At 55.3% G+C, this 25,135-nt stretch overlaps 1 protein-coding gene across 1 annotated transcript in view; it reads left to right on the top strand.

The window, feature by feature from the left end:
- Positions 1-328: 328 nt before the first annotated feature.
- The window catches only part of BSN (bassoon presynaptic cytomatrix protein), a 38,818-nt gene continuing 14,011 nt past the window's right edge, over positions 329-25,135 (top strand). Inside the window, exons 1-5 of the mRNA XM_024737731.1 lie at positions 329-355; positions 446-537; positions 2,650-3,058; positions 16,476-17,360; positions 24,497-24,967. Of these exons, the coding sequence (XP_024593499.1) occupies positions 329-355; positions 446-537; positions 2,650-3,058; positions 16,476-17,360; positions 24,497-24,967 (1,884 nt within the window). The remainder of the gene's footprint in view (positions 356-445; positions 538-2,649; positions 3,059-16,475; positions 17,361-24,496; positions 24,968-25,135) is intronic.

Raw genomic sequence — 25,135 nt, 5'->3', positions numbered from 1 at the left:
TGGTCTGGGGATGATCAGGTGGGAGGAGGAACTGAGAAGCGACTGTCAGATTTGATGATGTGGAGGCCACCGGTGACTGTCACCTGAGTGATTTCTGTGGAAGGATGGGCAACAGCCAGGCTGTATTGGTTGAGAGGAAGGGAGGAGAGGAGCTGGAGGCCGTGAGTGGAGACCAGTCTTTCAAGCAGTGTTGTTGTAAAGAGCAGCAGAGAAATGAGGCAGTAGCTGAGGGGGAAAGTGGGCCAAAGTTCTTTTTTCTTTTTCAAGATGGGAGACACATGTTTGTATGGCCATTGAAATCATCCAAATAGAGAGGTAAACATGGACGATGAAGGAGAGGGGAGAATTTGTGAAGGTGAGAAGTGGGCCTTGGGAATAGGAGACAGACAGGCAAACACAGTGGGACAGACGCCGAGAGGCCTTAAATGTACAAATTCCCCTCCAGTGGCTCCCGCTTTCCCTGCGAGATGGTGAGCAAGTCGTCAGTGACAGCAAGGAGAGGGAGGGACATGCTGGCGGCTTGCAGATCAAGGAGAGGTGTGAGGAATCATCCAGGAGACAGGAGAGTGAAGGGCTCATGGGCGTGTATTGTGATTGCCAGGTGTCAACTACAGTCACCGTATGATGTGTGAACACACATCAGGCCTCTGTGCAGGGAGCGTTGCCCTTCCAAGTGCAGACTTTGCTGGGTGCAATGGGCATTGTTTGTTTATTCACTGTCACCACAGCTGAGTTGAAAGTTAACTTGAATTTGGATCCCTAAGTGTCCAACACTGAATTTGTGAGGCAACACTGAATTTAAAAAGTCACTGTGTACACGGAAGATTGCCTGTCACACCTCATGCAAAACAAACACAGTAGAAATTGCTAAGTTTCTCAGGAGAAACCACTGACCTTGCACAGCCTGAGAAGGGGCTACAGTCTCTTCACATATTATAAAGGGCTCTTCGTAGCTTCTGATTAGCTTTTTAAAAAAAATTTTTTTTTATTTATTTGGCTGTGCCATGTCTTAGTTGCGGCACACAGGATCTTTGTTGCTACATGCGGAATCTAGTTCCCTGACCAGGGATCGAATCCAGGCCCCCTGCATTGGGAGCGTGGAGTCTTAACCACTGGACCACCAGGGAAGCCCGTTTCTGATTGGCTTTCAAGGGCTGCTTTTAAATTCTAGCCCCAAATAATTTAAGTAAAAAATGAAATTATGAATTTAGCCAAGTGGGATTATTTCTTTACAATACCTAGAAATTAGTCTACTGAAAGGCCCTAGAGCCCAGGTTCCAGGTGTGGGCCAGAGATGGCTGCAGCCACCACCACACTGGGCCTCACAGCTGGTGGCAAAGGTGGCTCAGAGGGGCTAGACTCAGACTCTGGTTATCCCACTGAAGAAGAAAGTGGCAGGTCTGTGAGACTGGATGGATGGGTGTATTCTGTTGTTGGTTGATGGACATTCAACAGTGTTTCTTTTTCCTGGAAGAGTCTTTATTAGACCAAGGGTGTGTCTCTTCCCCAGCAGTTCCTCAGAAGGGAAGAAGGACTGCAGAGTGTCTTGAAGTGGGCCTCGCCAGGGAAGCTCCTCGTCTCCCCTCTGAAATAGCTTGTCCTAAGGCATCCTTCAGTTGGCTCCTGAATTTTTTTGGCAAGCAGATGGTCTTCATATAAAGGCAGCAAACTTAGAATCCCCTCCTATTAGTCAGACCCTACAAGGACCAGGAACACTGGGGCTGAAGGGGCCAGGCCAGGATGCTCCACAGGCGGCTGTGGCCGGGCCTCTGCAGTGGCTCTCAGCCAGGCTGCCCTGTCGCCTGGGTGCCAGTATCCACCCAAATGAATACAGACTGAAGCAAGTATCGAATTTCAGGGAAGCAATATGAAGCATTGCTTTTGGCTTTTTGTGCTCGACTTTTTTCAAATTGGAAAACTGGCAGAAATGAACTGAAATTGGGTCAAATGAGAAGGAATATAGGGCATTGAGTTTAGCCTGATGGTTTGCCAGTTAATGGAGATGGAATTAACTGGGCATTGGAGTGCCTTCCCACCCTCACCTGCAACTGCCTGGGGTCGGCCTCTGAAGTGGACAAGCCAGGATGTAACAGACCTGCCAGGGAAGTAGCTCTAAACTAGCTGCATGTTGAAATCACTTAGGGAGGAAAAAAATAGTAATGCCAGGGTCCTGTCCCCACAGATTTTGATGTAATTTGTCTGGGGTGCAGTCTGAGAGTCAGAAATTTTAAAATCAGCCTAGGTGTTACTGATGTATAGGTTTAGAGCCTTGGTTTTCAAAGTGTAGTCTGCAGACTATAGTAAAGGCATCACCTTAGAGATTCTTTTTTTTTTTTTAACAGCTTTATTGGAGTACCTTAGAGATTCTTAAAAGTGCAAACTCCACCCCAGACCTACTGAATCAGACTCTGCACTTTAGTGGGATGTAAGAGGGGACACTCATGAGCCGATCACATGGCCTGGTGCTGACGGTTCAGGTCAGGGGACACTTGTCAGTCAGCACTCAGCCAGTGGGGGCTGTGATATGCCACTGGGCAGCAGAGGAGGGTGGCAACGGGGCTTGGCAGAGTCACCTAGGTTGGTGGAGACCTCTGCAGGGGACTTCTCTAAGGTATATCTCTAACATCGTCATTTTCAATGTCATTTCAGCGTTTCCAGGAGACTGGACCCCAAGGAGCCCCTGGGTAGCCAGAGAGCAGCTTCCCCAACCCCAAAGCAGCCTTCTTCTCCTGCTCCCAGCCGTGAGAGCCCCCAGGAGACAAGGGCACAGGGCCCAGCTGGCCAGGAGGCTGATGGCCCCCGCAGGACGCTGCAGGTAGACAGCAGGACGCAGAGATCAGGGCGGTCCCCCTCTGTGTCACCGGACAGAGGCAGCACCCCCACATCACCCTACTCCGTCCCCCAGATCGCCCCCCTTCCCAGCAGCACGCTGTGTCCCATATGTAAGACCTCGGATCTCACGTCAACCCCCAGCCAGCCAAACTTCAACACCTGCACCCAGTGTCACAACAAGGTCTGCAACCAGTGTGGGTTCAACCCCAACCCTCATCTCACCCAGGTAATCAGCTCTGCGCCGGCTTCCTCCATCCCACCTGCCTTCCCAGGCCTCCCCGGTTTCCCTTTTCACCAGCTCTCTTTTCCTGGTCATTTCCCTTGGCCATCAGCTTCTGTGTCTTCCCAGGGCTTGTATTCTGGCTCCCAGATGTGGTAGCAGAGAAAAAGTCTTGGCCCCAGATGTCCTGAGGGATTCCTGCACCTTCTGAAAGCTTGGGCTCAGTCCTGAGTAGAAGACGCTTTCTTACCTGGTCCAAGTTTGACCTGGAAAAATGGCCTTAGGGAGGGTCAACGACAGTCTTACGGACAACTTTTCCCAGTGGATGCTCATTTGGAGAGGGCCATGAGCAGCTGCAGGGCCCAAAGGGAGGCAAGTCTCCCTGGCCGTTGGCCAGCCTCTCTCCCTGACAGTGGGTCTTGGAGAGGGATGCCAGTGAGGGGAGCAAGGTGTTAAGGGAGACAGGAAACTGCCTCCCACCTGGGCTTCAGGAACCGCCTCCCCTGGGCTTCCGTTCCAGTAAGCTGGGGCCTGATGGGGTGGAGCAGCTACCCATCCCAAGAAACAACCTTGGGGTAAAGTAGAGACCCAGACTGGGGGCCAAGCATCCACATGGAGGCAGTGTCCTACACTCATCAAGAGGCCACTGCAAGGCCATTTCCATGAGATTGGCCTGCGTTCTCCCCCAGAGGACCCTGGGTTCCCAGCCCCACCCTTGCTGTGTTGGCATGCTTTGAGTTGCTGTGGGATGCTCAGCCAAGCCCCTGAGCCTCTCTTTGGTGCCATGGAGGCTGGGTGCCCCAATATACTAGCTGGGCTGGGGCCATGCCTTTGAAATGAGTGGGTTTGTCAGCTTCCTCCCTTTCCTCCGCGGTAACCCACAGAAGTCTCTGGTAGACCCCCAGGGCTCTGCCCTTGGGCCAGGTGGAGAGTGGTGACTGCATGCCCACAGCTGGGATTATCAGCAGCAGGAGCCGTTTGGACCACATGGGCGGGAGGACGAGTGAGAATAATTGTTCACAGGTCGGGGTCTATTTGTGATATGAGGTGCTGTGGGTGTGGGACGTGTGCTTTGCGAGAGGTAAGTGTGAGATTCCAAGGAAGGAGCTGCCGGTGTGGGGAGATGATTCAGTGCGTTTGCAGTCGCTCCTGGAGTGTGGGGGCTTTCTGAGGAGGCGTGTACACTCGTGATTATTACATCCGTGATTAGAAACAACCCATCCCTGCACTGATCAGTTAGGCAAGTGTTGCTCCTCAGTATTTAGAACAGTGTGGTTAAGGCCAGGGAAGCTCACCTGGGTGTTACTGCTAGCGAGAAGCCAGAAGCACCCAGCCTCACAGGAGCAGGGAGGCTTGGCAGGCAGGGATGAGAGAGGCTGCTGTGGGGATCCCCCTCTTGTGCTGGCCCTGCCTCCCAGGTTTCAGCCTCCAGAAACGCTCACTAGAGCGGCAGGACCCGAACGACTCTGGGTGGGGTAGGCGGAGATCAAGGGAGAGCCGCACACGGTGGCACCAGTTTCCTGGTGGGCATCTCAGTCCTTCCCACACAACAAACTCCCCCAGCCTAGGACCTTTGGTGAGGTGGGAGGGGAACCAGCCTTTGGCTGTGCCTGGAAAAACAGCAGAGTGGGAGGACCTTGGCGACACTCGGTCCATCTGCCTCATTGTGCTGGGAGGAAGCCGGGGCTCAGGGCCTGGAGGAAAGGGGCCTCCAGCTTACTGCAGATTCACAGTGTTTGGTGAAAAGCGGGCCTCCGGACCAGGTCCTTCAAGGCATATACATGCAGGAGCTCCAAGACAGGGCTGTTGCTGGTGGCCTTTCCCAGACTTGCTTTCACTGAACATTAGGGGCTGCTGTTCCATGGCATTCAGTTTGGGAAGTGCTGACCATTCTCCAGCTTCTCGCCTGGTGGATGCCCTTTTCTGCCATGGTCTCCAAGCAGAACCTTTTCTTCTTCACGGTTGGCTTTCAGTGGTGTTCCTGTCAAGGAAGAGAACCCTCGGCCCATTTTCCTGAGGGGCTGGCAGAGCCTAGTTCTTGAGTCAGAGCAGTTGCCCTTTGTCACTTCACTAAAAGCAGGTTCACTTCCCTGGTCATGCTTCCACGTAACGAGAAAGCACATTTGCAAGTTTTGCCCACATACCTGCTGATAGATCCACCTTGGTCAAACCACATCTGTTCTGGCCCTTCTAACATGATGTTCATCAGCAAACAAGGCTGTCTGTGGGGTTGCCCTGGTGTCCTGGGCTGGGCTCCTGCCTGGCCTGAGGTTCTGGGCAGCGCAAGGGGTGGGTTCTGAAGTCAGGCTGGTGTAGGTGGCAGGGGCTCAGGCAGAGTGACCTTTTCCAGGAATTTCAGCTCCAACACTCACTTCCTTTTTTGATTACTCACTTCCTTTTTTGACTTCTCACTTCCTAGGAGTAGCCCAGCTAGAGTGGAAAGGGGTGGGGGGACTGCCAGTCCCAGCACAGATGCACTACAGACACTGGCCACTGGGCAGCTTAATTGGGGTCCTGTCTGGGGGTGCGAACTTGTGCCTGAAACTGCTAGTGTGGTAATGCCGAGGTAGCCTGGGTCCTGCATCCTGCCTTGAAGGTCACCTTAGCCTCATCAGGGCATGTGAGCAGGATGCATTGTTCCTCAGCTTTCCACCACACAAGTGACTTGGAGGGTTTCATGCCTCTCAGACCACTAATGAATCTGCTCTTGGATCTTTGGAAATGAGACCATGGAAAATGAACCTTTTATCGTGTGTGTCACAAGGAGAGAATCAGGGGCTGGTTGGTAACTCAAGTTGCAGCACAGATTAGGAATGTGATAGAACTGTCGTGCTGAATGGCTATGTGAGGACAAAGGAGTAGAAAGGAGGGAAAAGACTGGCACTGCTGGGCCAATGGTCACTGGAACTCAGAGTTTTGGTTTTTCTGTCTCATGGCATCTGTCAGCATCTTATTACTTTAGCTGGGTCCTGTGGAAACAGCACACCAGGTCTGGAGATGAGAATCACATACAGGTCAGCCCCATGTGGCCAGAATAGTGTCTGAGATCTGGAACCACTGCTTCCTGGCCAGTGTATCCAGGGGCTGCTGGATGGGTACCACACTCACACAGATGTGGCACTTGCTGTCCTGCCTGTGCCCGGGTTGGCTGGCTCTCAAGGCTGTGATGCCTTGAGAGGAAGATGCCTGCCCATGCGCTTTGCTGGGGGTCTGAGTGCCTGGAGCACATTAAGACTTCATGGAAGTCAGGGAGCAGCTCAGAGCACCCTCTGTTTACAGATGAGGAGACCAAGTCTTTGTTTATTGTGATTCATTTTGGAGCAAGGGAGCTGGGGACCCAGAACCAGTAGCTAGGTCTCCAGTTTTACCCCAAGGATTCCCATCCCCATTCTCCTTATTCATAGTCCATTTTTGCTTGGGCTGAGGATGGTTTGTAGCAAGCAGGGCTATCCTGGCCACTCTTCGTGGTGGAGGCTGTTTTTTCCTGGAGATCTCCAGCCCTGGTTGCTCAGGGCAGGTAAATAATTTAACCTGTTTGAAACCATGGCAAAAGACTGGGGGTTTCCTTGTGGGGTCAGAACATTTCTCACCACCCACAAAAGACCCTCCCTGTGAGGACACACTGACCAGGAAGCCAGAGGTGTTAGCATTTAAGCCAAGTCACTGCCCAGTGATGGGGAAAAGACAGGAAGACTGTTCTCTTCTCTCCCTGGATATGGGTTCTTACACAAGTACCTTAAACCTCCCGAATGTTTAAGGAGAAGCAGGGTCCAGGGACCAGCCTCAGTGGCTTTGCCGATGCCCCAAGCCTGCTCCGTGCCACATTAGCCCACCTGTCTGCTCTTCGGTAACTCAGCATTCACGCCTGCCACCCCTTTCTCCTCTGGGACAGAGCCACCTGTTCTGATAGCTGTGGGAAGGAAATGGGTGTGGCCATGAGCCAGCTGGGTGGAGGGGGAAGGTAAGGTCGGGGTGGACAGGGGGGTGGGAGTGAGCTCCTGGAGAGGACAAGCCGTGGCTGGGGGCAGGCATGGCCTGTCTCTGTCAGCCCCCTCAGGGGCCTCCTTGCCCTTTTCAGAGCAGCCCCAGCAGCACATCCTGGCCTGGAACTCCTTCAGTGGAGTCTGTCCTTGTGCTAGCAACAGCATCACAGGAATGAGTGCTGTGCAGAGGCAGGGCTGACTGCACGCCTATGCTTCCCGGTCGGATCAGCAGAATCCTCTCAGAGCAGCACCTAAAGTGAGGCTGTAGCCTGCATGTGGGAGGCCCACCCTCTACCCCTGTGGGTAGCAGCAGAGCTGCCACCTTATCCCCAGCCTTCCAGGTCCAGACAGCCCATGTGCCTTCAACCTCCCTTGCTCTATTCAGAATTGCTTATAAGCCCCTCTAAGAAAACTACAGAAGAGTGATCATGGTCTTTCTTCGCCCGTTCCAAGGTCTAGACTTTGCTGAGACGAAGCCAAGACCGAGCTACTGTGCCCTCCCCCATTCCCACCCCATTGGCAAGCCTTGGGCTTAGGCACTTACCCGGGTGGGTGGTGTGGAGAAGGGAGGGAGAGATGCAGTGGCCACAAGCCTCTTCCTCTCCCGCCTGCATCCCACTCTTTTCCGGCGAGGGCTGGGCCACCATCTGGCTCGGGGGTGGTGCTGTGAGTGCAGCACAGATCCCTCTGCTGCAGCCACCAGCCTTGCCCCCTTCCCTCTGCTCCCTCCTGGCCACACTGCTGCCTGGGCCACTGAGGAAAGAGGAGCAGGTGTTAGAAGGACATGGATCAGCGGTGAGCTGAGGAGAGGCAGAGGTGTCCTCCTCCTTCCTGGGCCCAGCCTTCCCCTCTCCACCTCCAAACAAAGAGGAAATGGATCTCCAGGTGGCGGGCCCTTTGGGAGGCCTTTCTCCCCTCTGTACATCTAGTCCTTGGGTGGTTTGCCTGGCAGTAGCCACTTTGACCCAGACAATCTCTTGAGTCAGTAGGGAAATGCCCCCCAAGATTCAGCCAGCCTTGGGCAGCTAGCCGTGCTGTCAGTCCCTGCTCCCAGGAACTAGGCCCCTTGGCCACCTTGCTTGGGCCACTACGGGGTGGAGGCCAGAGCCACTGGGGGCAGGCAGAAGAGGTGGCTGTTCAGGAGTGGGAGCTTTTTATAGCTGTGGCTGTCAGGCATGGCACTTAACTTTTAGCTATGGAAGGGGGCTGTAAAGTTATCTAAGTATGAATGTAAAATTAAATCAGAACAGAAAATACGAAATTTTATTCCTAAAACACCTGATTTTGTATGTGAGGGCAAAAGAAAACAGCATGAAAAAGAATGGAGTGAAAAGGGTAGAAAGAGAGAAATAAAGTAGAAGCAGGGAGAAGGGACAAGAAGGGGAGAGGCAGGGGTCCAGAGGCAGGAAGAGGCAGAGGAGGAAAGCTCCATAAAGTAGCCAGTTGCTGACTGGTCACCTGTTGGTTCTGCCGTTTCTACTGTCTGTTAGTTCAAACTTGGCCTGAGCAGGCCTGTTTGTATCTACTCAGTCAGAGGGTGGCCCTCTCCCTTCCTCTCATCCTTTCTTCCCTCCACAAATGCTTTTTGAGTCCATATATAAGCCAGGAACTTTCCTCAACACTGGAGATTCAGGCAGAGCTGCAGCAGATGTGTTGCTCAGCCTTGGGGAGCCTCCGGGTCAGAGGGAGAGGCAGCTCGTTCACCAGTAACCACGTCCGCAAACACACCGCCACACCTGGGGGTCAGGGTTGTGGAGGACCAGGAGGAGGGCTGGTGGGACTTGCTGTGATGCTGTGACAAGACTCTTGGGGACTTCTACAAGGAGGGGAGGTTAGACTGCAGATGTTAGACTGATGCTGGACCAGAGACAGGTGGAGGCAGGGGAGGCCTGAGGGGAAGTACGTGGCCCATGTGAGGGCCGGGGTGCAAGCCAGGTCCAGAGGGCAGGCAGGTCCTGCTGGGGGCTCCAGATGTGATGTCAAGGGTTTTGGATGATGGCAGTGGGAAGGTAAGGTATGCATTTAAAAACATCTTTTTGGAAATAGATAATGGTGATGGTTGCACAACATCATATATGTAATTAATGCCACTGAATCTATACTTAAAAATGACTAAAATGGCACATTTTATGTTATGTTTGTTTTACTCCCCTTCATAGATGTATATGTATACAACAATAGCACACAGACACACACACCCCACACTCTGGCCGCTGTGTGGAGAATAGCCTATAGAGGCAGGCTGGGGCTGGGGTAGAGATGGTCATGGGGTGGAGGGGAACCGTGACAGATTCCTTGTGTATTTTGGAGGCTAAACAGACAGGTTATGGAAATGTAGTGGACATGGGGGTAGGAGATGGAGATGGAGAATTCTTCTGTTTGGGTCGTGTCAAGTTGGAGTTGTCTGTGAGCACCCAAGTGGAGTGCAATAGGGTGACAAATCTAAGACCCTGGCATGCAGGCAGGTCAGGACTGGAGACCTTGGAGATTCACAGCCATATACTGGCATCAGTATACTTCCCACTGAACACTTCAGTAAGCCTCTCATTAGTTAGAGATCAGTATTTAAGGGTTTTTTTTTTAAGGTAAAATTTATATAGAATGAAATGTACAAAGCTTAAATGTACCATTCAGTGAGCTTTGACAAAAGCATGCACCTGTGTCACCCAAAGCCCTCCAGTCAAGACAGACAACATCCCCGTCACCACAGAAAGTCCCTTCAGGCCCCATCCCTGTCCATCCTCATCCCTCCTCCAGGGACAACTGCTGCTGTGATTTTTTATCTACCGTAGATGAGTTTTGCCTATTCCAGAACTTCATATAAATGGAATCATACAGAATGCACTCTTTTGTGTAAGTCCTTTCTCAGCACAGTGTTTTTTGAGCTTCATCCATGTGGTCAACTCTTGAGAAGCTTGGCTGAGAAGGAGAGGAGAGAGCCTGGACAGTAACTAGGGAAGGTGTGCAGGCAGGAGAGGGTTTCTGAAAAGCAGGAGACAGTGGTGCTGTCTGAGCTCCGAGAGGAAAGCCATGCCTAGGCACGTGGGAGATGGGGCATGCTTGAAAGAGTGGGGCCCCCGAATAGGCAGGTCTAGATCCTGAGTGTGGAGGAGGCATCCTATTATGTGGCTCCTTTTTGAGACACTGGAAGCAGGGCCATCATTTGATCCAGAAGGCAGGGGAAGATGACAGGCAGGGATGGGGATGGAGAAATTGAACCAGCCTTTGCGGAGAAGAGCTAACTGGAGAGATGGAGTGAGTTAACCAGGCAGCTGGGGGGCCCGGGAGAAGCTAGGACATAAGTTAATTTACCGTGGAGCCCCTTTGCCTGGTACCCATTCAGCTGTTCAGGTGTAGGCCTGGAGAAAAAGGTATGCAGTTGGATCTAATTCTGGAGCAGACACAGGTCAAGAGAGCACAGACATTGAGCAGAGTGTGACAGGATCGGCAGACCATAGATTTAGCTGGGTAGGAAGGGATGTGAAAGCAGAGGACCCATGGACGAACAGAAAGTAGAGGCTCGGTGGGGGAGGTCCCCACAAGGCCCCAGACCCACTGCAGTGGGGAGGCCTAGGAGATGATCTGGAGGATGGAGGAGGACAGGCACAGGGGTAGTTTGGGAGGAGAGACAGTTTTGGGCGAGGGTAAGCTTGAGGGTGAGGCTGAGGGATAGAGATGTTAGGTGGGTTAGCGGGTGGCTGCCATCTGCAGTGACTGTGGGAGTCAGTGCAGTGGAAGCCTGGGAGGCCAGGGCCAAGGACTTCTGAGACTAGAGGCATGATGAGGGGGCCTGGAAGGCAGCAGGAGCCAGGAGGGGAACAGGGTGGGGAAGCCAAAGGCTGAGCTCCGAGGGCCCTAGGGAGTTTAAAGAGAAGGTGAGGCATTGCCACATTCTGAAATCCAGGGAGTGCAGCTTCTCCTAGAGAGATCGTCTGGGGTCCAAGAGGGGTATGGGGATGGGGTGTAGGGGAGTTGGCTCAGTCCTGGACAGAAGATTTTATAGGACACAGTGGACAGGCCTGGGAGGGAGGGTAGGCCGTCTGGGGTAGGATCGGGGGGGAGTTGAGGGATATCGGGAGGTGGAGGATCAGCAAGGGGATGGATTCTCTCCCTTTCATGGAGCTCCAGGCTAGTGAGGCCTTCCAGCCCCAAGGAGCAATTGGGTTCCGCCTCCACGACCCAAATCCTGGCCTCAGATGCTGGGCAGATTCCCAGGGTCCCCCTCAGGGTCCTGACCTGATGAGATTGGCACAGGCCTCCCCAGTGGGCCAGGCCTGGCTGATCCAGCTCTGGATCAATTTGCCCTGCTCTATGGGACCCTGTGGTACCCGCCCCTAAACCTGCGGTCAACCAGCTGACAGTCCAAGCAGATTGGTGGCAGACTTGGGGCAGCTAGATGCTGGATGAGGCAGGTGATGTGTCTAATGCTAGGGGCAGTGCGATGGCACAGGCCCACCCTTCTTCCCAGCACACAGTGGGCTATGTGCCTCCTCCTGTCGAGGCCTGGCGAGTGACTCACAGCCCGGAAGAACATGAGGTCACACTGGACGGTGGGGCCCTCCCAGGAATCTCTAGACTTGGCACCAGCAGGGAAGGCTCATTTATAAGCTGCTCCTGTGATGTTTCAACTTGTACCAAAATGGAAAAAAGAATGAATGCAGCATCAGGCATGATGTCAGTGCAGTGATCTGACACCCTGCATGCCTGCTCTCCCAGGCGGGGCTGGGCTCGGAGGCAAGCCGCTGCTCTCTGCAGGAAGGCAGGCTAAGTGACGTCTGCCACCCTCCTTCCTTGCTGGTGGGGACGTGGGAAGGGATGGTGGAAAGAGAACCTGTTACTGCTGGGGGCCCTCAGAGCTTCCTGGTAGCCATGGAGGTGACAGTGCGGCAGGCCCCACCCAGGAGCAGAAGCAGGTTCCCTGGGCAGCATCCTTTGGGGCCAAATATGACATGCAAGGCTGGATCCCACCCTTTGGGGCTGAGATGCAGGGTGGCAGGTGCAGATGTAGAAACCCCTCCCCCAAAGTTTCCCCACTCCCCTTCCTGCCCCAGAGCCCAGTGGAGGGAGCCGCAGGGAGAGGCCACGCAGATGTGTGGTTCACAGAGCCCCCAGCCTGGTCCCAGGCCTCTGGATCCTTGGTGGGCTACACTGCCTTACTGCCCTTCTGTGATTGACCAGTGCAAGTAAGGGAACAGCTGAGAAAGGCTCTTCTCGGGGAGAAAGTCCCTTCAGAGCCAGGAACCCACAAGGCCTACTTTTTTGAATCTCTGGCCGGCTCCTGGCAGAGCAGGCACTGGCTCCCTATGGGAAACCATGTTCCTGTAGCTTCTCCTTCCCGCATCTGCGCACCAGCTCTTGGCTGCACACCACACTGAGCTTTCCCATCCCCACTGCTGCTCAGACCCCCACTGAGCTGGGTGCAGGGGCATCTGTGCCTCTGAGATGGCACAATGGGTCCCCTTGCTGGCAAGAAGGATCAGCTTGACCAAAGCTGATGTCAGGCAGAACCATCTACCTCAGAGTAGCCCTGGGAAGTCCCCTTAGCTCCATCTTTGGGTCTTGGGACATGAAGTCTGTGACCTGCCCACCTCCTGGCCATGGGCCAAGGGCTTATGGAGATATGTGATAACAAGACTCTAAGAGAGGTTCCCTGTCACACTGGTAGAAGGCCATGCCCTCTGATTCTGGTGGGCAGCCAGCTAGGAGGGTACCCAGGAGCCACAGACACTGTGTCCAGCCGAGGAAGACTCTCGCTGTTGTTGGTTCCAGAGCCAGGGGAGCTGCCCCAGGCCTGGTCATGTATACCCAGCCTAGGTGGGCAGGTGGGCTGGTGGTGCACAGCTATCTCCCTCCCTACCCAGTGGACAGCCTCCATCCCCCTAACACAGGGTAAGCACCTTGGAGGAGGGAGGAAAAGGCTGAGGATGAGCCCCTCCCAGCAAGCTTCTGAAGTTCCACGGGGGAGGCAGAGAGGGAAGTCTTGCTGGGTTCAGAGAGATCCCCCAGCCAGCTTTCTCCTTGGGTGGCCTTGTATGCTGGCCCTATCTGCCTGGGCCTGAGCCTGGGAGGGGTTGGGGGAGGGCACGGTCAAGGCTCCTGCCGTCTGGAAGAGGCTGGATAGAAATAGCTACGCCCATCTGGGATGTGAGTCACTGAGGGGCGTTTTAGCTGTTTCTTGGAGAGGTTCTATTTTAGGTGAGACGCCTGTGACAGCCTGGGTGATGGGGGCTGGGTAAGGGAAGGTTCTGGTGGTGAGTGCAGGAGTTTTAGCACAGGCCCTTGTTCAACCCTGTCCAGAACCCAAAGGAGGGTCACCCTGAAGTCCCAGGAGAAAGAGCCTTACCTCTCAGGTTCCTCTTCTTGGGAAGTCCCACCTCAGGGCATGCTGCAGAGATGGGACCTCCAGTGTGGGCTGCGCACCCACCACAGGAACTGAGTTTGTGGCTGCAGTCCTGGGCCAGGACCTAGGCCTCCCCTCAAGAGGGTAATCATCTCCCAGGGTCCCTCTGAGGGTGAGCCAAAACAGCTTGCCCCTGGGAGCTCCCGCTCTTGATGGGAGTGAACCCCCATCACCCTCGCGAAAAATGACTTTTCTAAAGGAGTCTTTGGGCTGAGTCCCCAGGACACAGATTGTTTCCTCTGTAGCTTTCTTTGTCCAAAGGTAGACAAAACTGCCTTGGGTCTTCAAAGCATCTAGATGAGTTAACAGTTCCCGGCTTGGGGGATGGCTTCACTCCCCAGTGCTGCGGCATCACTGTTCTTATGGTTTCTAGAGCCAGGCTTGGTCTTTGAGTTTCGCAGGGGCAACTTCTAGACCCATGACTTGACTTGGGTGAGGCTAAGCAGTCTGCAGAAGAGGCAGACATGCAAAAGGCCACAGGCTGCAACCTGCAGCTCAGGAGCTGGGCAGGGCTGGCAGGGCCAGTCTTGCGAGTAGTGCCACTTCCAAGCTGGGCTACTGTGAGAGCTGGTGGCTAAATCGTACTAGACCTTGGTTTTCTCTACCATGAAGATAAAATGCAAGAATGCCTGCGAACATGCCCTGTGTGGTGCAGGGTGCCAGGGGGTACTCATCAAAGTGCAGTCTTCTCCCCACTCCTTGGATGCTGCTCTTCGGCTGCTGGGCAAGACAACCAAGCCCAGGCTTCCAAACTGTGGCAAGTCAGCCACAGCGGCAGCAGCACAGCCCTGTGACCTCAAGGCAGAGAGCAGGGCTGGAGGCACCCCTGAGGGTGGGCAGAAGGAACTTTCTGTCCCAGGGACCAGACTGGACCTTTCCCTGGCAACTGGGCCACTGTGGTGCTTTCAAAGACTCTGGCTGCTCAACCATAGATGAGCAGACTTGGCCTCTGCCTTTCTGGTTGAGAAGGAGAAGCCTCTTCATGGGATGCTGAATCTCCATTCTCATGGCTGCAGCCTTGCAAGAGCTATGCCCCTATTAATAGGTTGTCAGGATTAATCCTACAGCAAGCATTTCTGGAGTGATCCCTGCTCTGTACCACACACTGTGCACTGTCCCAAGACCACCTAAACAAGAGCTCATGGTTGGGGCAAGGATGCAGGAGACACCCAAAGGGACAAAGTAGCAGAAGCTTTGGGAAAGAATAAGTACTGTGAAGAGGATAAACTGGGTGATTACCTACAGAGTGCTTCGAAGGTATTTTCTTTCTTTCTTTTTTAAAAAAATATTTATTTATGTATTTATTTATTTGGCTGTGCCGGGTCTTAGTTGCAGCATGCGGGATCTTCGTTGCCACATGCGGGATCTTTAGTTGTGGCATGTGGGCTCTTTAGTTGCAGCATGCAGGATCTAGTTCCCTGACCAGGGATTGAACCCGGGCGTCCTGCACTGGGACCGTGGAGTCTTTACCACTGGACCACTAGAGAAGTCCCAGGTATTTTCGATTGTGTGGCCAGGGAGGGCCCTGTTGGTGAAGTGATATTCGGTTGAGACCTGCATAGCTAGCAGCACCCGGGGGCAGAGGGAAGAGTGAGTGCAAAGGCCCTGGTTACAGAAGAGAGCTCAGAGGACCACTTGGCAGAACAGGAGGTCCAGCGTGTCTGGGGTGAGACAGCAAAGGGGAGAGGGCAGGAAAGGAGGCCAGAGAGAGGCATAGGCTGGGGTAGATCGGGGGCCTCATGGGTCACAGTAAAGAGTTCCCATGGTTAAGTGTGATGGGAATTCACTAGAGGGGTTTGAGCCTGTAAATGACATTCTCTGATTTGTGTGTGGATTTTTGGAGGAAGATGATATTGGCTTATGTAACTGGAAGTCCGAGGGTAGACAAGGCAGAGCTGGATCCAGGGAATTGAATAAAATCATCAGTTCTGCTCGTTCCTCTTTGTCTTACCTCCGCTTCCAACTGTCTCTTGACTTTATCCTTAGTGCCTCTCTGCATGTTGGGCAAGAAGGCTACTGACCACTCCAAGGCTACGTCCTTCTGATGAGTGAGCCTATCTCCTGTTGTTCACTCACCCAGTAACATGGAAGGGCTCTGATTGGCCCTGTTTGCAAGGTCACATGCCCATCCCTGCACCCCTAGCTGCAACCAGTGATTGGCCCAACCTGAGTCATGAGCCTGCTGTCCTAGGGAGGAGTTAATGACAGAGAGAAACTGCACGTCCATCATGGGAACAGCAACACATGCCTTGTTTATTCTGGAGGCACAAATTTTCCCATTTTCTTTAAAAAAATTTCTCTTCCTTAAGAAAGCAAAAGGTATTTTTATTCTACTTACGTCACTTACATTGCATTACTTTGCCCTCACTTATTTTGCTCTCAAGATTGCTCATTTATATCTTGTCTCCTCAGCTAGACTCTAAGCTCCTCTAGGACAGGAATCATGGTTTCTTTTTATTTTCTATGCCTCCCTCTCGTACCTATTACTCTTCACTTCTTTATTCATTCTGCAAGTTTTTATTGAGTACCTATCGCATACCAGGCACTGTTCTAGGGCCATGCTTTCCCTCCTGGTTTATATTTCAAAAGGTCACTCTGGCGGCTGTGTGGAAACAGCCTGAAGGGGGCAGCAGGGGAAAGAAAGTGACCAGTTGGAGGCTTTTGGGGTCATCCACCCAGGAGGATGGGAACGTGGATTGGTGAGGCGGGATGTGGACATGGATGATGTACGCAGGTCTGAGGTACAGCCAGTGGCGTGGGGAGGACCCTGGCAGGCAGTCTGGCAGGCAGTGTGTTGGTAGTTGCGGGTGGGGAGTGTGTGACTGCCTCTGCTCAGCTCCACGCACCTGGCAGCTCCTAGAGGGCAGGGCAGTGCTATCTGTCCCTCAGCCCACCTCCTGGCAGCCCAGAAACACCGGAGCCGGGCTTGGCTCCCCTGCCTGTGCTAGGAGCTGGCCCTGGCTGCTGTGGGCTGCAATGATCTGGACCATGGACACCCCCAGTCCTGACCACCCTGATGACCATGATGCTTCCTCCTCAGGTGAAGGAGTGGCTCTGTCTGAACTGCCAGATGCAGAGGGCTCTAGGGATGGACATGACCACTGCGCCTCGCTCCAAGAGCCAGCAGCAGCTGCACTCCCCAGCCCTGTCTCCGGTCCACTCCCCAGCCAAACAGCCCCTGGGGAAGCCGGAGCAAGAGAGATCACGGGGCCCAGGGGGACCACAGCCTGGCCCCCACCAGGCTGAGACAGCCAGAGCCACCTCAGTGCCTGGGCCTGCCCAAGCAGCTGCCCCTCTGGAGGTGGGGAGGGTGTCTCCTCAGCCCCCTCTCCCCATCAAGCGTTCCACAGCTGAGCCCAGGCCACCTGCAGGAGAGGCCCCGGCCAAAAGTGCCACCACAGCGCCCTCTGGGCCTGGTGCTGCTGAGCCGACCCAGGAGGGCCTCACTGGGAAGCTCTTTGGCCTTGGTGCATCGCTGCTGACCCAGGCGAGCACCCTCATGTCTGTGCAGCCTGAGGCCGACCCCCAGGGCCAGGCTGCCCCCAGCAAGGGGCCGCCCAAGATCGTCTTCAGCGATGCCAGCAAGCAGGCTGGCCCAAGACCTCCAGGCTCAGGGCCCGGGTCTGGGCCAGCACCTGGAGCCAAAACTGAGCCTGGAGCTAAAACAGGTCCTGGATCAGGGCCTGGAGCCCTGGCAAGAACTGGGGGAACAACCAGTCCAAAGCATGGCAGAGCAGAACACCAGGCAGTGGCCAAGGCTGCTGCCAAGCCAAAGACCACGCCTAAGGAAAGGGCCACCTGCCCACTGTGCCAAGCTGAGCTCAACGTGGACAGCAAGGGCCCCGCCAACTATAACACCTGCACCACATGCAAACTGCAGGTGTGCAACCTGTGTGGCTTCAACCCGACGCCCCACCTGGTGGAGGTAAGAGAGCTGGACCAAGCATGTTCCCTTGGGCCTTGGTGAGGGGCCAAGGCCTGGGGTGATGGGGGGGCATGGGAACCAGAAAGGACTGTAGAAATCGGGGTCTGTAGCAATCACAGGGCTGCCCCTACCCAGCTGCAGAGAGTCTATGCTCCCTTACCTGTCCCTGCCCCGGGCCTGTCCTTCCACTCAGAGAATTAACTGGCACAGTGGACAGAATAATGGTGCCCACTGCCTCTGATCGGCTGACCAGTGCCCTGAGGCTGGTCCCAGAGGTAGCCACGTTCAGGAGGCCCTGAACCGGCCTCCCCATTCCTGGCTATCATGGGCATGGCCCTCATGGATGATGCCAGCCCCCGCTGCGCAGGCAGGAAGAACCTGAAGTCATACCCTGCCCTCAGTCTGTGACCCTCACAGGGGTTGAAAGGCTGTTAGGCAGAGGGCTGTGCCCCCATGCCCAGGGCGGGGCAGAAGGCTTTCTTACAACGGGGAAGCCCAGCCAGGCAGTGTCCTCCCTTCATCCCCTCGTCTGAGGTCGTGGGTATTGATATCTGCTTGTCAAAGCCACAGTCTTTGGTCCACATACTTTCCTGTGGCAGGGCCTAGCCCTCCTTGGGGCTGTTTGTGGGGATGCTCAGAGATGCTCTTCTTACCCAGAGGGAAGTTTGAGGGAGTGCTGGGGTTGGGGCCTGTCTCTCTGCAGTCCCTCTTCCACAGGAGGGTCCTGGGCCCCGTGCAGAGCTGGGTGGAAGGGAGCAGGAGGCCTGGTGCTCTCTTGAAGCTTGGAGCCCAGCCTGGGAGGTTCAGAAGGTGCGGAGGCACCCTGGCAGAGCAGGACAAGCCTGGGCCGGAAGGCTGTTCCTGCCCCTGCCTTCATCTACTCCGCCCTGCCCAGGGCCATCCATGTGACCCCTACCTTGGCTGCCTTGCCCATAGCTGGGTGTGTCCCCTTCCGTGTGTGCCCTTGCGGTCTATGATTGGCTCATCTTGGCAGGTGGATGTGTCCCCAGCTGTGTCATATCAGGAGATGTCAAGCCAAGCCCACTCCTCCTGCACACGGTAGCCACCTGAGTCTTGGGGCCCCTGGGCTAAGCCATATGTGACTGATGGTTGGGCAGAGTGTGGAGTGCAGACCGCCGCTGGCCCAGAGACAACAGAGGAGTGTGTGGTTGTCCATGGTGTCTGTGGCGCCTTGTTGTGACTTGCCTTGGGCCAGGCCTCCATGGGAGCAGCCCACTGTGATAAGGAAGACTACTTTGGCCGCCACAGGCCATATTTTCCAACATATAGGGAGGAGCAGCCTGAGCAAGATGAGTGACCTCCTCGTGTGATGCCTCACGTGATGCCCTCCAGGTCCTCACTACCACCTCCCCAAGCCCTAGGTCCAGTGGCTCACTGGAGGATGGCTGGCCTGGCTGCCCAGAGAGGTGAGGGGGCACCAAGGGGTCACCACAGGGCCAGAGGAGCTCCAGTCCGGAGCCAGGCACGCACCCACTGCCGGGTGGGGCAGCCTGACACTGAACCCTGTTGGACTGTTGAGCTGGCCCAGCCTGGAGGACCCTTGTCCCTGAGGGACCTCCGGGCCCACATCTCCTCATTAAGCAGGATGTGCAGAGAGGAGGGGAAAACTGTCTCTGTCCAGGAGTATAAATGTTCCTGACAGTTCCTTTCATCGCCCTCTGGGCCAGGTCAGGGGAAGTGCTGATTCTGCCCAAACAGGAGTGTCTCAGTCACATGCTGACTCTGGGTGAGCGGTCTGGATTCTGATCTCAGCCCCTCATTAGAGGCTTGGTTGTTGCCTCCCTGGCCCCTGGAGCTTCTGCCCCTCGGTAGCTAGCGTTGCCCCTTGCCCCAATCCCTCCATGTCCTGCTGTCTCCATGTCCTGCCCCACTGCCACCTCCTTGGCCAGGGCCACCCTTGCCTCCACAGGATCTGTGGGTTCCATGGGCCTGATGGCAAAGCTGCTGGGCGTTCTGGTCCTAGATCTTCCCTACCCGCAGCTTCTGCTTCCCTGCCTCCTGCTCCTAACAGCAGTCAGAAGATGGCCCAGCTTCTCTGACTCCTTTCTCCTCATGGCTCTGCTTGTTAATGCTGCTATCCCCAGAGGGCCTGTGGCTGCTCCTGGGGAAAGTGTGGATGGGCAGCCATCATGCCCCCGCCCGTGGTTCCCACCATGAGACTGTGCCACCATCATCCATCAGAGGTGCAAGCTGGCAGCCTGGGGAGGCTGGTGGGGAAGGGCTGGTGCTTGGTGTGTCCCCCTCCCCTGCCCTTCCCAGCTGAGGCTCTTAACCAGGCCATGGGCCATCTTTGGTCCCATCTCAGTGAATGGCCACTTGGCATTTAGAGCAATTTTGTGTTTCCCTGTGTGTTCTTGGTAAGAGGCTCCTGATTTTTCAGCAGGTGGCCCAGACACATCCTGCCTTGGGAGGGAGGTGGAGGGGTAGGTCTGCCTTGGCTGTCTCTCTCCATCTGGCTGTCTCTGTGCACAGCATGAGGCATGTCTGCATGCAGGCTGGGGGCCTGAGGGAGGGCCAGCTCGCCCCTAGACCTGTTAGACCTGCTGTGGCTCCACCTGTGGCTGGAGCCACCTGTCTGGGCTGCCAGGGTGGGAATTACCCCAACTCTCTGAGCTGTAAAAACCTTTTTACCTTCTTTCTCAAGAGGGAGTCCAGAGCATACGATGGAGGAGGCAATAAGACTAGATCCCTTTTCCCTTTGAAATTTTCTCTGAAAAATTAACCATAGTGCTATAAAATGTGAGTCATTTCATGATTAACAGTTGTTGATTCCAAATTTTTTACCTATTTATCTTTTTGAAAGATAATAGCACCCTCTGGCTTAATTTTTAATTGGCTTTCGGTTCAAAATAGAGTTTGTGAAGAAATTAGTGGAGTTGGAGTTGTTACAGTAACACTGCCCGTTTCTTATCTTATTATAATTGCCAAAATACCAGCCGTGGCCTTGAGAAGTCAGGCCTCCCTGGGCAAAGGGCCTGGCACCTGTGATGTGTGGGATGGGATGGGCCTATTTGGGGTGGGGGCTGCCTCTGCTCTAAACCTGCTTCAGTCTGCCTGTGGGGTAGTGATCTCATGGAGGCCTGTTTCCTCCCTTGTGGAATTGGGGGCCATAGTTCTCCCTTTTAGGTTTCTGTGAGAACCAGGTGAGATGCCATACTTCAGATACTTGTGCGAGGTCCAACACACAGTCAGCCCTTGAGCCAGGAGATTGGAACCAGAGTGTCCTAAAAGAGGGTCTCTGTACAGGAAAGAAAGAGTCCCCACCAGCCCCTACTACCTGGGTATGAATTGACCCCGTGGCCAGTGCAAGATCCTCATCTCATGAGGGATGGCCACAGGGAATGGACACATTTGGTGCTGGAGCATGAGGAGAGCACAGCCCAACCATAAAGGCAAACGTTGGGGAAATCAGGGACGATTCCTCTTATCGGAGGCAGAGGTCCCAAAAAGGGGAGCCTACGCATGTCTGGGGACAGGGAAGAGTAGAGCAAGGGTCCGTAGAGGAACAGCAGCACCAGCGATGGCCATGCCTGTGGTCCAGTGTGCAAGTCTTGGGCTCTTTTATTTTTAACCTCTGGGCATCCTTTTCTCAGGAGTTCTCATCCACTGCCCCTGGTCTGGCAGTGGGGCTGGGGGTATGTTGGGCTAGGCAGCCAGTCCGGTGTTGCTGTAACCAGACAGACACCTAGGCCAGCTCCACATGCGGAGAGACTGTGTTCTGCAGGGTCATTCAGGCTGTGTCAGACAGTGCAGGGAGGATGCCCAGCTTCCAATGCAGCCTCGCTGGGCTCTCTTGGCCCATGAGGTACAGCAGCCAGTGATTCCAGAAGGTAGCAGGTCTCACCCGCCTGTGGGGTACCCTACCAACTCTCTCAGATAACTCACTTCCCCTGCCTCGCCCCGAACCCACCTAGCTCCATCTGAAGGTATGCACATCTACGCCTCCCACCGTTATTAGGTGGCGATAGCCCTTGGGGGATTCCTGCCTTCCTGCCCCCAGAAAGGAACTTGACAGAGGGAGGCAAGGCAGAAATGGTCATCAGAGCCTCTCATGTCCACCCCCAGGTCCCAGATCGTCCCCTACCCACTTGTCAAAGGGGATAGGAAAAGGGGCCAGTGAGCAGCAGCTCCCCAAGGGCTGGGGCTGGATGAGGGAGAGTATGAGAATGTGCAAGTGAATGATTGAATGAGGGGGGTAAACACTAAAAGGGGAGAGGGAATGCATGAACAGGGAATGAAGGAGCGGGGTGGGGGTGGGGGCATGACGTGAGGGGCAGAGATGAGAGCAACGTGAATAAAGGAGGCAGGGCCTCAGTTTGCAGCTGCTTTCCAGCCCCCAGGCACAGCCTGCCTCCCATCCCATCCCCAGCCTTGGCCAGGTCTCCCCTGGCTCCACCTCTAGCGGCCCCAATGCCCTGTACCCTTCTCCCACCAACCCCAGAGGGCTGGGGAAGGGCCTCCAGCAGCTAGTTCAGCTGTTTATTTTTAGCTCTTACCTCACATGCCTCCTCCTGCCTGCCCTCCCTCCCTCCCTCCCTCCTTCCCTCACTGCCTGCTATAGCAGAGCCAGGAGCAAGAGGGCCAGCTGGGCAGCCCCTTCTGCAGCCTGGCTGCCTCTGTGAGTAAGCGTGGGAAGGAACAAAACCCCGGGGAGCATGTGACCACAGTTGACATGCTCTGCTGAGGGCTGGGCCTCTGGGCTCAGGTAAGCGGCCACTGCAGGGGCTGCCTCTGAGCTCTTGGCATTAGGTCTGTCGCCTCCATCCAGGCCACCCTTCCAAGGTGCCCTTGCTTCATTTGGACTGTTACTTCTGGGGTGGGGTCTGCAGGCCAGAGGTGGAGGTCGGAGGTTTGCCAAGCCAGCAAGGTGAGCCAAAGTAGATGACAGAACCTTCAGAGGCCTAACCTGGATGGCTGTGTGCATGGACCCAAGGTGGAGTCAGGGCAGTGTTGCCTTGGGCCAGCCCACTGTCTAGGCCCAGATCCTAACCCCATCATGTCGATCCTGGGGCTAGGGAAGGGGCTGTTCGCTCATTTCCAGAACTCTCTCTGGGCCTTTACTAACACCCCTCCCACTTTTCTAGGATCATTTTGCCACCTTACAGTCCTCTCTGACATGGAGGGAGTTCCACTGTGACCTTAGGTGATGCTGGGGGAACGTGGATGGGATTCCTGGCTCAGCCCATCCAGCACTCTCCCTAGGCACCAAGTGAGCCCAAGGCCCAGCAAGTGGCCAGCACCCATTGCTTCATAGGAGTTTGTATGGGGGATACACAGAGCATCAGATAAGGTCCAGGGGAGTCAGCAGTGGTGCTAGAGCCAGGCCCTACAAGGAACAGGGTGAGTACCTGCAGGACCTCTGAAGGGTCCCACTCGATAGCTGAGCCCCTCTGCTCAGGACCTGTGTGTGGAATTGGACCTCCAGGCAGAGTTGGAGCTCCAGTCTCAGGGAAGCAGTCTCAAGGCCCTGAGTAACAAGCTTGTGGAGCAGACCTGTCCCTCAATCAACACCAAGGCCCTGCCACCCGCCTGACCTGGCCTCTGCTGGGGCCCAGGGCAGAGATGTGGTGTATAGCTTTGTGGGCAGGAAATCAGGGCAGAATCATTGATATGGTACTTGCCATGGTGGCCTGTGGATGCCAGGCTGAGGGCAGGCATCCTGGAGGTGCCATGCTTCCAAGGCTCTGCCAGGTGGGCTAGGGTCTGACTTGGGCCTAGGGGCAGTGTGTGTGGTAAGGGTGCTGAGGATGCTGGCCGACTTCGGGCTGGTGAGGGCCAAGGGCCACCTCTTTGCCCTGTCCCTGGCTCTTTGACCTTGTAGTTCTGTGTCCTCTGGTTCCCCGATGCCCCATCCTAGTGGTCAAGCTGCTGGTGGGAGCCTGAGTGTCTTGGCACCCCGATGTGCAACAGTAGGACAGTAGGGGTGCCGAGGCTCTGCATCCCTGGGATGAGAGCAGGCACAGGTGTGTGCTGTTACTCTCATTCCCCGCCCAACCCTCCCTCGTGGGCCAGGACAGGGCCTCAAGTCTTGCCAAGGAGGAGCCCTGACCCTGGAGGAGGCTCCTGGGAGCCATGCTCCTGCCAGCTTCTGACTTGCTACAGAAATCACCTGCTCAGGGCTTGGGATGCCTCTCCCTGTGCAGACAGTGGGACCTGGGGAGTTAGACTTGGTTTCTAGTGTTCTGGGAAATTCACCATTGATGCCCATGTCATACTCAGAATGACCTCTTTGGAGCTCTGGGTTCCAAGAAGGCTGCATGCCAGCCTGTGTGTCCGTCTTAATCATGGCTATGTCTCCAGTCCCCAGCACTTAGACTGACACAGAGAGGGTAATCCTGAAACTGGTGGACTGATGGTTGAGGATTTGATCCCAGCCCAACTCTGGAGGAAGCAGGGCCCCTGGCCCAAGGGCTGGCACACACAGGTCCCGTCGGAAGAACAGCCCAGAGGCCGGGGGAGCAGGAGGAGGCTTTCGCCTGGGCGTCTTTGCTGGCCTAAGACAAGGTGACTTGGGCTGGGGGGTGTGAACAGAGGGGACTGCTCAGCTCCATCCCCCACCCCCAAGCAAGGCTTCCCCCAGACAGCCTCCCCTGGCCCCATGAGCCTGCACCCTCCCAGCACAGCCCTTACTTGGGGGTGGAGAGCTCAGAGGTTGGGGCGGGGCAGTGCCTCTGGGAGGTGCTCCTTGCCTGATGCTGTTCCTGGTCTGCGGGAGCTCTCACCTGGGGGACTCTGCACCCCTCCCAGAAGCTGTTCACGCCCTGGGGGTGAGTCCCCAGCGCCCCCTCTTCTCCAGACACTGTGCTACTTTTGTAGCCTCCCCTCTCATACAGGTTCTCCTCCTTTTCAGGCCAAGTGAAAAGCTCTCTATGGGGTAAGGAAGCGACCCTTCCTTTGGGTTTGTCTTTTTAACTCTACATATGCCTCTGAAGGATGGGGCGTCTGTCATTTGGGGGTAACAAACCTATCAGTCTTTTTCTCCTCGTGCCTTTAGTGTTGTGCTTTGGGAGATTTTCTCCTCCTTAAGTTTACAGAAATAGTCACAGGAATAATCTTTGAGTACTTCAGTGTCTTTGTGATTTTCATCAAACCCCTCCTCTCTCGTTTCCGTACAGAAAACCGAGTGGCTCTGTCTGAACTGCCAAACTAAGCGGCTGCTGGAGGGCAGCCTGGGAGAGCTGACCCCACTGACCCTGCCCACCTCACAGCAGCCCCCTGTAGGGGCCCCTCACCGTGCAGCTGGAACAGCCCCTCCGAAGCCGAAAGGGCCACCGGGGCTGGGCCAGCCATCAGGCCCCCCGCCTGCCAAGGCCAGTCCCCTGCCCACCAAGGCCAGTCCCCTTCCTACCAAGGCTAGTCCCCAAGCCAAGCCCCTCAGGGCTTCTGAACCCATCAGGACCCCGAGCAGTGCCCAGGAAAAGAAGACAGGAGTCCCAGCTAAAGCTGAGCCGGTGCTGAAGCCACCTCCAGAGACTACCCTGCCCCCTGGGATTCCTAAAGCAAAGGCTGGGGTGCGGAGGACTGAACCTGCCACCCCCGTCGTCAAGGCGGGGGTTCCAGAAGCCCCCAAGGGTGGGGAGGCGGAGGTCAGTCTCATTTACTTCCCAGGGATCCTAGCTTTCAGGCAGGGCAATCTAGAGAATGGCTTAGCTCCCTGCGGGACTGGGATGTAGACCCGGGACAGGCCTTTTGGGGCCACAGAGGACAGCAGGGATGCCTAGATGAGGCCCTAGAGGGCCTAGAGCCTGTGAGTT

Source organism: Neophocaena asiaeorientalis, unplaced genomic scaffold, assembly GCF_003031525.2.
Source record: "Neophocaena asiaeorientalis asiaeorientalis breed wild unplaced genomic scaffold, Neophocaena_asiaeorientalis_V1.1 scaffold680, whole genome shotgun sequence".
Taxonomy (NCBI): domain Eukaryota; kingdom Metazoa; phylum Chordata; class Mammalia; order Artiodactyla; family Phocoenidae; genus Neophocaena; species Neophocaena asiaeorientalis.
This window is presented reverse-complemented; position numbering and strand designations above follow the sequence as displayed.